The sequence below is a fragment of the Pollicipes pollicipes genome, unplaced genomic scaffold, assembly GCF_011947565.3.
Source record: "Pollicipes pollicipes isolate AB1234 unplaced genomic scaffold, Ppol_2.1 Scaffold_7231;HRSCAF=8579_pilon_pilon_pilon, whole genome shotgun sequence".
In the NCBI taxonomy this organism is placed as follows: domain Eukaryota; kingdom Metazoa; phylum Arthropoda; class Thecostraca; order Pollicipedomorpha; family Pollicipedidae; genus Pollicipes; species Pollicipes pollicipes.
In genome coordinates, this window is record NW_023597034.1 from 32,672,179 (window position 1) to 32,687,720 (window position 15,542).

Here is a 15,542-nt window from a genome sequence, read left to right on the forward strand (position 1 = left end):
ACTGCACTTTCCGTCATAGCTGAGATAAATTTTGTTTTCACGTGCCCTACGCAGACCCGAGGGCTGCTGACAGTCTACAGTTGGAGGTGTGTCACTGTCAGCCCTCAAGGCTGGGAGCGGTCTGAGTGCGCGCGTGCTCTCGTCCTATGCACGTGCCCTACGCAGACCCGAGGGCTGTTGACAGTCTACAGTTGGAGGTGTGTCACTGTCAGCCCTCAAGGCTGGGAGCGGTCTGAGTGCGCGCGTGCTCTCGTCCTACGCACGTGCCCTACGCAGACCCGAGGGCTGTTGGCAGTCTACAGTTGGAGGTGTGCCACTGTCGGCCCTCAAGGCTGGGAGCGGTCCGAGTGCGCGCGTGCTCTCGTCCTACGCACGTGCCCTACGCACACCCGAGAGCTGTTGGCAGTCTACAGTTGGAGGTGTGTCACTGTCAGCCCTCAAGGCTGGGAGCGGTCTGAGTGCGCGCGTGCTCGCGTCGTGGTCCGCTGGCCATTTAGGGCTAAGGTCGGCTCGAAAGGAGGCGGATGCCCCGGTCTGGTCCTGCTCACAGCCACGGAGGTCACCGGGTCGACCTTCGGTCACGGTCCGCCGGTGTGCCTCCGTTTTGAAGTGCTCCGTCACCTGGCCTTTTGAACAGCCGTGACAGGATGGACTAGTTTTGGATGGACTCCTCTGATCTTATCTCGGGTATTCTATAGGACATTATCTGTACGGCTCATTTGTGTACTATATTTGAGTGTTGTCTTGGAGTTTCTAGACAGCGTCATACTCACACACCAGTAGTTATTTATGCGGACCATAGTTGTTTTTTTAAGACTCGATCACTAGTGACTGCTTTAAGCTTAATAGACATGAAATGGGACATACATCCTCGTACTTCTCTTTTTACGCCTAGTCAGGATATTCAAGCCGTTTGTAGTAGATTACTAAACAAAAAGATGATGTTGAAGTTTGTAATCGCGTGGCGAAAAAGCATAACAATGTTCTCCTCAGACCCCATTAAGCCTGAGGAACACCAATGCTTCTTTCGTATTTCAAACAGCCATGGATTATGATAATTCAATGTTCTGAACAAGTGGATGTGCCGACTGAAGCGCGAATTTTCCATGTAATTTTCCATGTAATTTTCCTGTCAGCGCGTTTACCTGCTGTGTAATCTTATCAGAATATGTTGATGTCTCGTAACCCAGTTCCCTTCGTTTTTATGCACATTTTGGTCTGCTTTGGCTGCAGCACATTTTGGTTCACTTTGTATCTGTTTGAATACGTCCATTTTTATTTAGCATGAGTGTGAAGGAACAACAATGTGTTATCCTTTTCTCTATGGCTCAAAAGCTCTATAAAGCAATGGCTTTCCCATAGGTATCTAAAAAGCGCTGCCTATGGCTTCTGGTCTACAGTGATGTTCTGAACGTAGTCGCTTGCTATTAAGCAGAAAGATCAAGGAAACCGCTTTCTGTAGAACATATTTTGTTTCACATAACTGCGATGAAATGGAAGCTCGGAACCTATTTCCAACCCATCCTGAAAATGCTGGGCGCTCAAGAGTATTTTCAGTACCCTTGCATTGTTTCCTTACTTTCTTGTCGACCTTTCTTTCATCAACCACGAAACCGCCGTCGCTGAGGAGCCTGGATGGTCAAGCTTCACTAGTCCCCACTCATCCTGCCAATCTGCTCGCGTCAGTTAAGCATCTTTTTGTCGGTTTATTGACCAGCTTCCGTTCTTACCTCTCCAGGTACGGTCGCGTGAACGTGTTGCACTGGCTGCTCTGGCAGACCGACCAGATGCCGGCTCCCACGCACACCAGCGCCGCCCGGGACCGGCTCAACAACGGCAAAAACGGCGTACTAGCGCTTCACTATGCCGCCGCTAGGGGATGTCTGGACTGCGTCCAGCTTCTCATGGAGTCTTCGGCCGACTACAGGTAAGTGGATGCGGTTACGGTCTGTTTTCTAGCCATCCAGTTGATGACAGGTGCGCGTCGGACCGTGCGGAGTCGTCACTCGTTTTTATGACGTCACGAGCGTCACGCGCTAAGGGATGCGCAGTGGAAAACCGACTGCTGCGCCCCGGGTGCAGCGAAGAGTCCGCCAGCCGCTCTTGTCAACAACTAAGCAGCGAATGACATACCGACGATAAGATCGGTCGAGGGTGCGACAGCAATGCAGTTATTTATAACGTACGCTAAGGTGGCCATGGCCTCTCACGTCACTAGGAGTACAGCAACTCTGCTACCTCTAACTACCTCTAGCTCTCTACCTACCTTCACCACCTGCCTCTTCCTCTCGCTAACTCTGCTCTACCGTGTGCCTGCCTGGTACTCCTGCTCTGCCGGCGAGAGCTGAAATAAAATATCATACATTTTCTCTTTGGCAGTGCGTTTCTTAGTATGACCGTGCAAGGGATTTAGCAGGAATCTGCTTTTTCGTTGTCGTTTTTTTAAAGAAAGAAACTGTTACGCTGGCAAATGCGTTGCAAGGACGATGCTGACTTAAATAACTATCGTTCATGATATATACCTTCAGTAGCAGCTCTCGAGTTCATGAGTGATGTTGACGAATAGACTGCAAGAAAGATTTTAACTAAATTAACAATCGTTCACGACACACACACACACACACACACACACACACACACACACACACACACACACACACACACACACACACACACACACACACACACACACACACACACACACACACACACACACACACACACACACACACACACACACACACACACACACACACACACACAAGTGTAATCAAGTTGTAACTTTTAGCTTCGGGCGAACAGCGCACTGTAGTGTGGTAAAATGTTGTCTATCATGGGAGTTCATGCGCCATTAAATGGGCCGACAACCGGATGCTTGTTTGACGTATGATTAATCGTATTAATTGTTGCTTTATTTTCCCCCGACATACTATTTACAACTAACAAAGTGGCTTTACACCGATAGTCCTCTGGTGTCCCTGCATTTTCCTCCTTCGGAATCCTCTCTCCCCACCCTCTCGTCGGCGAGGGCATCGCCGGTCACTGCTTCCCAGATCTGCCGCCAGAGGCGCCGCTGTGCTCTGCCGGGTGGCGCGGCGGCCGGCCGCTCCACGGCCGCGCGCGGTATCCCTCGCAGCATCATCTGGCGGTCGGCGCCGCCCAGTTCTAGTTGAGTGGCTCAGTCCACCGTTACACGCCTGGCGCGCGGTGAAAAATGACACCGACGCCGGTGGCGCGCTCCGAACGCCACTGCGGAGAGAGGCCACCAGCAGGCTGGGAGGGGCTTCCAATCAGCGTTGGCGACGGGGTCACGGCGCCGGTCCCACGTCGCCGTCGGTCGTCACCGCTGCGGAGCTGCTGGGCTCGGGCTTTGGGCTCAGGGAGTCGCTGGGCTTGAGCTCCGGGTTCAGGGAGCTGCTGGGCTCGAGCTTCGGGTTCAGGGAGCTGCTGGGAGGGCTGGTTGATACTGGCTCTTTGTGCAGGCGGAGGTGCCAGGTAGATGTCCGGGGTGCCGAATCCCGCCTCAAAGTTTGGATGCTTGTGTTTGGTACCGGATATGGTTAGGAAAGAAGTGTTTGAAGTCATCCCTAGTCCACTAAGACCTGTCAAATGTATGTGCTTGAGTGAGCCGACAAATCTCTGTTTAAACGAGCGACCGGATACACCTGCTCATTACCGGTCTAGAGTTCAGAAACGGAAACAGCTGCCAGTTATGGCGTCAACAGCAAAGCTAACAGATTCTTTTAAAGTCACTGACAAGCATTCCCGCACTGAGACTCTGCCATGGGTGTGGATGATGCTAATAAGCTTTACAGCTTCATACCTTGCCAATGAACCGAAAATTACGCCTGAGCCTCAGCAGTGCGCACGCTGACCCTATCCCGAGCACGACCTGGCAAAGCTGTCACACGACGTCTCTCTCAGCCTGGCTGCTGAGCCTGTGGTTCCCAAATCCCAGCCGAGCGCCGATGTCGGGCACGCGCGCGCTCGCGGCGCCCGCGCCGCCGGCCGCCGGCGCACGCTGGGTGAACCCCGCCCGGAGCCGCGCACCGTCTGTTTGTGTCGATAATTGGCGCCTCCGTCCGGGGCAGATGGCCGGACGCTGGTCCGGTCGCGCGCCGCCGGTGCCCATCTGCATACAGGGCGCACTGCCCGGGGCTGCCCGCCGCCCCGCTGGACGCAGGCGATCGGGCGGGCAGCTCGCCGGATGTCCGCGGGCACGACTTGGGGGCGGGATGCGCTCTGGCGGTCGGACTTCAGCGCGTGCGTGTTTGTTTCGCTCGCTGCGCGGCGTGATTGGATCGCCGAAGGCGGGCCTTGATGACCGGGTACCGAGGGCGTTATTACCGACACCATGCGGCGATCAGTGGCGCGTCTCCTCCCCGCTCTCTCACCCGGGAGTGTATCTGCTTTCCCACTCAGGGAGTGCTCCCAGCCCTCTCGTCCGGAACTGTTACCAACTTAATGAGGATGTGGCGCATTTTTCTACCCCATGATCATGGTATACTGCACAATCAAACCCGAAGACGCACACATTTGACATCTCCCATTATCTGGCTTACAGTAGGCCTTATCTGTAAAGCTGTCGCACTTGGCTGAAGAGCATTGCCACTGTTCCAAACATGCGCGGAGAGCTGGCAATGTGGTGGATGCTCTCAGACTCAGTCAGAGGAAATACCGATGGTACATAGAATAGTGGCACATCTACTGAGCCACGGTCGGAAATCCATCATCCCATCCGCCTCCTCCTCGCACCATTCCCTACCGACCTCGCCGCCGGCGGCGCTGTTGACTCCCGATGACCCCCGCTGACCTCCGCTGACCTGTCTGCTGATCCGCGCGTGCTGCACGACTCGCTGCGCCGAGCGAGCGGTCGCCAATGGCGTGGAACTCGGGCGGGCACGTTCGCGGGCAGAAAGTGTGAAGCGTGCCGGCTAGCGGCGGCGGCGGCGACGGCGGCGGCGGCGCGGGGAGGCGGCTCAGCGAGGCCAGAGTGCAGCGCGGCCGCGATGCGGGGCGGCCGCGATCGCCGCGTGACCTGCCCTTGGCCGGCCCAGGAGCTGATCTGCTCTTGCCACTGGTAAGTCGGCGCCGGCGGCGCATCGCCGTCCCCACAGGTCAGCGGTTGATACTGCGTTCGCTGAGGAGCATTACGTTTGTGGTGAACGTGGGCTGGAGGGCCGGGCGCCCAGAGCGCTCTGCGTTTGCTGCGCTGCGGGTTGGAGATCGTGAGAGGTTTTGGGGCGGGACGCTGTCGATGCAGGTTTTCGGCTTGGCAAGTGGTTTTCGTGTGTTCGTTTTTGCCGGCGTGACGTGAGCAGGGATCTGAGAGCGACCATATGGCGTCACGTCACGAACGTGCTCGGCAATTGCGACGAGCATGTGACGCAACAAGGAGCCATGAGTTGACCGCCGTTTACATAGTTTTCGTCTAACCGTGGTGATCGGAGGAACCATGTTTCTGTTCAGAAATATCGGCGGTGCTGTTGTAAGGCCGGTCTCGCTATGCCAACGCCTCACGTCGTAGACTCCATATGCTAGATCCCTGAGGCCTGAATAGATAGACCCAAACGATATTCTTACGCTGCCTACACGGGAAATCAATTGGGATATTACTGACCCACTGATCTTGGTTGTTGAGGTGATTAATCTGAAGTAATGTTAACGCATCGACAGTGGAGAGGCCAAACATTTGTACCACGGTACCAGCAGCTGGCACTGTCTTTGTCGTTGGTGAGGAAACGGCTTGCGGCTTCCGGCTTGTTTTGGCTGCATTGCAAGCTGGCGATATTGGTCTACGTCCCCCTAACCATTAACAGATTGGCAAGAAAAACAGGGTTGACTTTTCGCTTGAATATACAACCCGACTGCGGTTTCATGAACAGGTAAAAGGCGGTGGAAATAATAAGGTTGTCATGTTTCATGTCCTCCATTTATACAGCCTGCTTTATATTGTGTGTCGTAGATCTGCCATCAGCCATCTGAAATATAGTCGTTTTTTACAATGTGACTATCCAAATGCTTATTCGTTTGATAAAAACCATACCGTCTGGCGCACAATCAAAGCGAATATAATGGCCTCGGCTGTCGTTAAAACCACTCAGCTCAGTGAAAAGAGTACAATAATGATATCTACCAAAAGCCATGCTCCAGCGCGCCTGCCGACGCCTTCTGAAATGAGACTCTCCACGTTCAACAAGACGGGTGCTGGTCTAAAGGATATTGGCTGCCGGTAGCCACCACATCCGTCTTTCCTAACGACATGCCGGCCATTTATTCTAGACGCTTAATGAACACCGGTGTTGGTCCGGACGATCGGGGCTCGCACCAGCCAAAATGGGCCAGGTCATTACCGGGATGCACAGACTCGCGCCGTGGGCCGACCAGGCTGCCATCTGTCGGTGGCCGGGCGCACTTCCTACCCCAGCGCCGCCGCCGGCCGCCGGCGTGTGATGTCATACTCGTCATGGTCGTCCGATGACGTCACTTGGTCGCGGCCGGATCTTTTGTATGCACCTTTCCCACGGGTAGCCTCATGAGTCGTGCCAGATGTGGCCCTCGGCCTGGATGACGACCCACGCCCTGGCCAAGCATTCCGGGTCCGGTGGGACACCCGCAAGGGCGGATTCAGGCCACTACCTTGGAGGAGGAGGGGGGGGGGGAGGGGGGGGGGGGAGCAACTCCAGTTCGAAGGGGGAGGGATCCAATAAATTGTCCTGATTTAGAAAAAAAATCGATTGTTTTTATTCTTACTTATCAGGGTGTCTTTGAAAACAGCCTTTCTTAGTGAAATTTGCTCGCTGCATATATCATTTTGCTCACCCTGGCCACCTAAAGAGGGGCATGACCCAGTTGGGCCGCTTGAACCCGCCCTGGAGATGGAGCATGCGTGAGGTCTGGCTAAAAATTCCGGAATCCCAGGCCATGCCATCCGACCGTACTCCAGGTCCAGTACGACGGACCATGCCGTGGGTCTGTTCCCTCAAGGTCACTCAGACCAGCCTTTGTTCACGTTCAGCTTGGTTTGGTTTGATTTGTGTCCCAGGTCCGATACCATGAAGTATACCTTTGGTTTGTCTTCTCGGGCTCGATCAGGCCAACCACACCGCAGGTCCGTGCCCCAAGTCTACGCCAGACTAGGATTAGTCATAGTCAATCTTAGTCGTACAAGTATGCCACTTAGGTCCTTCTCCAAGCCCCATCAGACAGACATTATTACTGTTGTTGGAATTCATGACCGCATTTGATAGCTTATGTCATTGAGCGTCGAATATTCTTACGCTGATTCACGCGGAGGCGATGAAACCCTGCGCCGGGTGTCGGACTCGAACCCCACACCTCACGGTTGCTAGGGAAACCCCTTCCCAACTGTGCCACACCTTTCCCTCACATGACCTATAACGCACGTGTCTGTGAGCCTGGTCCGGTCAGGCCCCCCACGCTGCGGGTAAGTCCGCGTCCCAGGTCCGCCACCGGAGGCAGGTTTGCGTCCCAGGTCCGCCGCCGGAGGCAGGTTTGCGTCCCAGGTCCGCCACCGGAGGCAGGTTTGCGTCCCAGGTCCGCTGCGCCGTTCGCTCGGCCGGCCGCTCGTCACGGTTCAGCGCCCTTGCATGGCCAACCGGTCAGCCACGGCCGCGCCCTCGGCGCCGGACGGCGGGCAGGGCCGCCTCTGCAGACGGCAGGAGGCCACTGGGGCAGCCGCCGCCGCTGCACCGCCGCGCCGCCGCGCCGCCGCGCCCCAGGCCTTCGACCCAGAGTCGACTCGTAATCAGCGACTCTGATCGGGCCAGATGGTTTGCTCGCGCCGCTGCATGCCCTCGGCGCCTGCCTGCCTCCGGTGCCTGCTGTCGGCTGCCGGGTGGAGAACCCGCCGGGATAGTGATTGCTGTTGCTCATGGGAGGACATCGGAACGTTTGCAAGGCGGCTTTAATGGCACTTCGCGGCTTGGTGCTCTGTGAGAGGGCTCTCTTCGCCGAAGGGATGAATACGGACGGCTGGAGATATCAGCAAGGTAATCAGTAGCTTCTAACTAGAGTGACGATTCGTGTCGGATCCGTAGCAAAGTTTCTAGCTGGTCAACTGACAACTGTCATCCAATTTCATCCTCATAATTAAATGAAATATGCATACGAACAGTTTTATCATCAGTCATAACCAAAATCGCTGGACAAATTATTAAGCTGAAGACGGGCTAATTAGGTGGTGCATTATTCATCAATCATCCTGTTTGCGGAAACCTGTGAACGAATTCAGCATATTAGGTGCTGTCAGAGTGCTCGTTTGGTGAATTATCATATACTTGAATATGATATCCCATCGCGGAACACGGCATAAACACACATTATTATCCCGTCAATTATACATCCTTGTTATTCCTCGGTGGAAATCTGTACAATATAATTCTCAAGTCGATTTCACGTACAGTTCCGTGCTAAAAGTTCTTGCAGTGTCGAGTGCTGCCTGATTTGGAACAATGTTTTTCTCTTGATATTTCTTCGACTTTCCTGAAGCTTGCAGTGTTGATTTCGTAATGCCGAGGAACAGCCGACTCCGCCATTACACAGACGCCAAGCTAGCTTCTCTCATTAAATCACTGTAATGAGCGCGGAAACACTCAGGAAGGTAAACAAACCCATAGTGAATACGTGATTGAGAGAAAGCGACTTTGAGTGTCGCGCGCACACTTCTCGAACGCATTTGCGCATTTGCCACGCTGTCCCGCCCGACAACAGCAGCATCCTGACATGATGGTGTATGTCCACCGGCGACCGTCCGCGTGTCATGTGGCACATGCGATTGTGAGTGTCCAAAAATGAAGGTGGCCCGACTCTATTTAAGGTCTATTATTTTCAGACATGACCACAGGGTTAACACCAAACTTTCACCAACTGAGCCCACCTGTCCCCCTGTTCCTACGTCCATAATGCACCTCGCGTCCACCGCCGCTAAGAGGAAAAAGTGAGTGAAAATACACCAGATAGGTGTGATGTAACAGTGGGGTGTCCCTGCCGGGCGGGCGGGGCGGGGCGGAGCCGCCGCCGCCAGCACGACGGCTCGGTACGGCACCTGTCGTCCAATGTGGCTGGGACGTCAGGACGGCCGCACGGCGGCGGCAGCGGCGACGCACCGCCGCCGGAGTCTCGCGGGGATCGAGCTGCGGTAGAACAGGAGTGTGCTGTGCCGCTGTTTGTATTGGAGTAGCCTTTCAATGCATTCGAAACTTGTGTGTCTGGGAGGAATACAAATTATTTGCATCGAGATCTCTAACGTACAAAGCACAGCTCTAATCAGCTTCAGATCAATGCGCCTGCAGAATCAAAACGGGCTGAAAGTGTTTCTCGAAGTCTTGACGACAGCCTGTATCGACGCGTTCGTACTGAAACGATCTGTGTATGACAGACCATTTTGTTCGTCATTTCCAAATAGCGTGGCACCAACGTGCCAGAAGTTTTTATCTCAAAATTGTAGCATGTTTGAAAAAGTGTCGTATATTTTACAACGCTCATCGCCAGTAGTGCCTGAGAAGCTATAACCCACAACAGTCATAACCATTGTCTCCGCATCGCCTTGTCTTATGTCTCCAGTCATACCTGACCACTGACCGCTCAAAGTATATGCTACTGTACTCATCGTCGCCATCGTTCGAAATCCAGGAGTGTCCGCACCCCACCGCTCTCCATAACGCCGCGTCACATCCGTCTTCCATCGCTCTGAACGCCAACGACATCTGTCCGCCCGCGGAGGTCTGTGCACGGCGCGCCGCGGCGGGTTCTCCACATGTGAATGCGCTGTGAAAGTGCACAGCAGCGCTCGAGTTCGAAGCTCAACGAGCCGGCGGCCCGGCGCGACCATGCCTGCAACCCGAGAGTGAAACTGTGGCGGGGTTTCACCATGCGCCGGCGCCATTGTGCTCTTGTTTTGAGCCCGGCCGCGGGCCGCGGACGTGGTTAACCAGCGGGCATTTTTTGACCCATTCGGCCGACGGCAGCGCCCCAGGCGGATGTGGGGAACGGGCGGCGCGGCCAAAGTTCGTTGACCGCCGCGACGTGGCCGGCCAGCGTTCTGCCATGGGACTCGTGGGCGTTTGCCAGTGTCTGTGTCTCCGGTTCCACTGTCTGTATCTTTGGATATGTACTTGACTGTGTGGGGTGCGCACCCAAAGCACAGGGTTTTTCTCGCGCTCTCTTCTCTCCTCTTTTGCGTTTTTCTTCTGCCCTCCATTACGTTCCTTTCCTCGCTCCGTTGTTGCACAGCACCATATATTTGCTTGTAAGCAGGTTGATCTGACTCTTTTCACTGTTTTGCCTTCGCTGTGCTCTTGCCTTTATTTCCCCCTTCCTCACTTATTCCCATGTACGCCATCGTTCCCTTCCATGTCCCTCTCCTCTGCTTTACGTTTATGTCCACCTCTCCCCTTTACTCCCGTCCTCCCCATATTTCCTTCTAGTCCTATCCTCTCTCTCAATAACCTTTTGTTTTTCCTTCCCCTCTCTCTATCTCTGCCCTCTGTCCGGATCTTCTCACTCTCCGCCCTCTCACGCCGCGCTGTCTGCCGCATGTCCGTCTCCCGCCTCGCCCCAGTTTCCCTCTGCACCTCTCCTTCCGTCTGCCCACCTGCCTGCCGCCCAGTCGGGCACTCGAACCCTTTGTTGCACGGCCCACGGCTGGGTGATTCGGCGGCGGTCTCTCGCCCCACTGTGAGCGGTGAAACCTCCTCGTCGGCTGCGAGCGGCCCCGGGCCGGCCGGCCTCGACGCTCAGCCGCCGCCCGCTCCGCCGGAGCCGTCTGGACGACCGTCACGGACCAGTGCTCCTCTCAGATGGCGGTCCGTTAGCCGACGCGAGACCATTTACAAAATCCGATCAGACCGCAGACCCAGTGGAGGCGAGCTGGGCGGATGCATGCACCGACGCTGTCGCGATGCGTTTTTGGAAGAATTGGTAACGGGAGGCGAGTCACCTAATTGCGGCGATTGTCGATAATCGCTCACTCGGGTTTGTCGCTGCTTGTATCAGTCGGACACCGCAGCCATTGCAGTTATTGGCCGCACAGGGTTTAATCATGTGCGCTAACACACACTGTCAGTTGTCACACGAACGGAGAACAGAGCAGAACAGCAGAACAGCAGCAGAACAGAGCAGAACAGAGCAGTCATCTGGATTGATCGAAGGCGCACCTTCATTCACATCTGCTACCTCCCGGATTCAGGTCCGTCTCTTGGGGCCACACACATCGCCAGGAACACTATCGGCCATTCCGTTTCCTTGTTTGTGACGCTGTCGCAGCCAGTGCCCCCTTTGCAGGGCCCTCCCTATCGCTGGACCCAGCCTGCCAATTACGGATGCAACCACAGACCGTGTCCCCCTCCGGCGACCTTGTCTAATCAGGGCTGCCGGCATATCGCCCTCCGTTTCGGCGCGTCCCGGCCAGGTGTCCTCGCGTATTTGCGGCCGGCTGCCGGTGGGCACACCCGGCCCTTTTGGCGGCCACCGGACGACCCGTCCCCCTCCGCACATAACTGTCGCATCACGAGCCATCGGCGCCCGCCGGCCCCGCCCGTCCCGTTACCATGGCGACAGCCGTGCGCGGCCCCGGCCGCACGTAACTACCGGGGCGCGGTCGGCGATGATTTGGATTCCGCTGGCTGGGCGGGCGAAGGCCGTGTGCGGGACATCCAGAGCACCACGGGTGGCCGTCGGTGGTTCTGTGGCTGTCGGCAGGTGCTCTCACGCCATTTCATTCCTCTTGTCCCGTCTCCTTCTCGTCCAGCTTATCGGCATATCTCTAGCCAGCTCGTCTCGCATCAGCGGCGCTAAGCCTTTGGAGAGCAGACTGTGTTGTAACCTAAGTGCTTGTGATTAGTTTTATGGCGTGAAAACACGCACCATCAGGTATGAATTATATAAATTTGGCGGCGTATCGCAGCACTTTCAGCTGCACCATATGTTTGGCTACGCCTGTAAAAAGCAGGAACAAATGGATGCAGGTCTGAATGGAAAGCCTGCTCACTACTGGCGATTGAGAGCTTCGAAGTCTGCGAACAACTGCTGGCCATCGATTTTCTTGTGAATTCTTAATGAGCAATGAACGATTGCTTTCGGTTGGTGCGAGAACTCTATCACTGACCATTGCAAAACTCGCGCTTAAAATATTTGTTGAACACATTACTATCCACATGCTTCGGGTAGTGGCGGTTTGAATTCGAGCCAGCACCTACACCGCACCAGAAGTAATTCAAAATGTCACTTCCGCCGAAACGCAACTACAAACAAACGAACAAGAAGTAAACAAATATCAATAAAGCAATGTCATGCCGATTCCGTAATCGCCATTTTCAAAACAGGCCTAGCGGGCCATTTTGCGCCCTCGCAACAGAAAATATTCGACTTGTGCATTTGCGCATCTCTGATCTGATACTTCCATACACATAGCTCCACCTTCTAACCGCAGAATGCTGCCAACGTTACCAGTTTATTCGTCACATTATTATGTGAAGCTTAGATGTTTGAAACCTGATGGTCACGTGCCTGTGGTTTTCGGTAGTTTTCGGTAACAACGGCGACGCTGGCCTCCGTGCTTTGTAGTCTTGATCTGAAGGGGTTGCAGAAACACGAGTGCCTGGTCGCAACACTATCCCACTGGCCGCACCCTGTTGTTGCAACAGTCGCTACATCCGCTGCGTCGCAACCGTCCCAGTGGCGTTACGTTCGGTTGCATGCAAAAGCCAGACCGCCGCGGCGGGCACACTTGTCAGAAGTCTCCACTGGCCCCCGTCCGTTCCAGACGGTCGGTCGGGGACTGCTTCGCGACAGTGTACCATAGCATCGTCTCCGACTCGGGGAGCATCGTTCGAGCATGCTTTCCGACTCGCCATGGCGTATGATGTGCACATGCGTATGCCGATGCGTGGGGGGTACATGCGTGCGCGCATCGCATGACGCTAAATATGAAGCAGGGTGCGGGGTTGTTCAGGGAAAGTGGCGTGCCATTTGCGTTTAAGAACGGAAAGTGACTATCATTGTACATTTGGCCACGCCATAGAGCCCGAGAGATATGCCCGACTACCATTCATCGCAGTAGGCCGACATGTCAAGTCGACGAGCCCGTATGCTTACTCGCTGGGTCCGGTGTCTCGACGTGCTGATTCAAATTGCCACGCTTTTGACTCAGCATGCCAACCATCCCGCCGGGGTCCGATCCGATAGCTCAGTCGGTCAGAGCGTCCGGCTTCCGATCCATCCACCCCTGGTGTAATGGATTCGAACCGCTTTAGGCGCTCACTATTTGCTCTTGGCAGAGATGGCCTGCGCCCAGTGGCAGCATTCGCGCTAAAGGTCAGATGATGTTAGGGGAGAAAACGGACCGTACTGAGCACTGCAGCGCGTTGAAATTTTGCCGCCAGATGCTTCTGTTGACCAAGAATTGCACGAAAGGATGGCAAAGACCAGGGCTCCCGCAACATGCACTGCTTGGCGTGATCTATGATCCCAGAAATCCATCAGTGCAAAAGGTCGTGCTGCATCTTTTAGAAAACTAACCGATATCTCTTCTTGACTCAATGCAATTGACAACTTGACTCAATACAATGTCCTGTACACTTGCAACTCGATCTGTTGACTCGACATGCCGATGTGATGGCTCGATATGTCGCTCCGCCGACAGCGCATGTGGCCGCGCAGACCCAGAATGTCGCGCCATATATTCGGTATTCCACACCACCGACTCGGGATGCCATACCGCTGACTCGTTAACCCATACCACCGGCTCGGTACGCCATACTGCTGACTCGGTACGCCATGCCGCTGACTCAGTATGCCACACCGCCGACTCTGTGCGCCATGCCGTTAACCCGGTACGCCACATCGCCGACTCAGTATGCCACACCGCCAACTCTGGGCACCATGCCGCTGACTCGGTAGGCCATACAGCCGACTCGGTACGCCATACCATTGACTCTGCACGACATACCGCTGACTCAGAACGCCACGCCACCGACTCCACACGTCATACCGCTGACTCTATACGCCGTACCGCCGACACGGTACGCGCTCCGCTGACTCGGTATTCCACAACGCCGACTCGGTATGCCACACCGCCGACTCTGTATGCTGGCCTGCTGACTCGGCGGCCGGGCGGCCGGCGGCGGGCGGGCGGCTGCAGTCGCGGCTGAGTGCACCCGTGCGCTGACCAGCCGTCTGCCGGCGGGCCGCGCGCCAGATGGCGCGTGGACGCCGAGCGAACCGTTGGACCGGCCAGTTGCCGCGCCGTGCCCGCCGCCGTCCACACTGTCCGCCGGCGCCGGTCGCCAGTGTGCGCCGCTCGCGCCGCGGAGATGAGTGAGTGAGTGAGGGCGTCGCGCCGCGCAAGCCATGGGCAACTCGCACAGCGGCAAGCACGGCAAAGCGAGCCGGCGGCTGGAACGGCACGCCGTGCTGCGGCCTTCGATCCACGTCAAGCGAGCGCGGCTGATCGGCGCCAGCCAGTTCGGCTTCGAGCCGGCCTTCGACGTGCCGCTGAACCACGTGCTGCCGCCGCGGCCGCGCTCGCACAGCTTCCGCGGACCGAGCCTGCTGTCGCACTCGCTGGACTCCCTGCCGGCGCTGCAGCTGGAGGGCCGGCAGTCGGAGCGGCCGCGGCGCCGCACCGACCCACGCGCGCGCTCGTCGCGTCGCGGCGTGCGGCCGCGGCCGCCGCCGGCGCCGCCGTCGACGGACGACGAGCGGCCGCCGCTGCCGCAGCGGCGACGGCCGCCGCGGCGCGCTCGCTTCGCCGGCCGCCAGCTGCCCGCGGAGCCGGCGGCTGAGGAGCGGTCTGCCGAGCCTGCCGGCGCCGAGAACATCTACGAGACGATCCCGAGCGGCGCCGAGCCGAGCTCCGAGAGCGACGCCGAGCCGGACGGCGCGCCGCGCACCGCGTCCGTCTCGATGCCGGCGCTGGTCCACTGCAGCGTGGAGGAGGTGGCGCGCGCGCCGGTGCCGCCGCCGCCGCAGCCGCTCGCCCGCCCGCTGGCCACGTCGTCGCCACGGCTGGCGGCGGGGGCGCGCGGGTCGCTCGAGGCGCTGACCGGCGCGCGCGGCGCCTTTCAACGGCGCAACAGTCTGCCGGTGCGCTCAGCGCTCGAGGTTCAGGCGCGGCTGGCCGGCGCGCTGCGGCCCGCTTCCTCCTGCGAGCGCGTGGCCGCCGACGAACAGGTGCGCGTGCGCTCGCCGCACACCACTCTCGTCGACGTCGTGGCGAGCGACGGGGGGTCAGCGGACGAGGCAGACGTGGTGGACCTGGCGGACAGCATTGCCGACGGCGCCGACAGCGCGGCGGAGAGCGTGTACGGCCGCGCGTCGTCGGCGCCGGGCTCGCCGCTCGACCAGACGCTCGAGGTTTCGTCGGGAGAGCTGAGCGACGTTGCGCCCACGCTGGCGGAGTTGAGCGGCGTGATGGACGCCCGTGGACCGAGCGACGACGTTCCCGGTCCGGCTGGGACGAGCGACGCCACGGGCGCGCTAGATGGCGCCACCACGGAGCCGGCCGCCTGGGGGGAGGCGGA

At 57.2% G+C, this 15,542-nt stretch overlaps 1 protein-coding gene across 1 annotated transcript in view; it reads left to right on the forward strand.

Moving 5' to 3' along the window:
- Nucleotides 1–15,542, forward strand: part of LOC119110022 (espin) — a 55,297-nt gene that overhangs the window by 14,591 nt on the left and 25,164 nt on the right. The window contains exon 2 of the mRNA XM_037233769.1: nt 1,739–1,927. Within this exon, the coding sequence (XP_037089664.1) occupies nt 1,739–1,927 (189 nt within the window). The remainder of the gene's footprint in view (nt 1–1,738; nt 1,928–15,542) is intronic.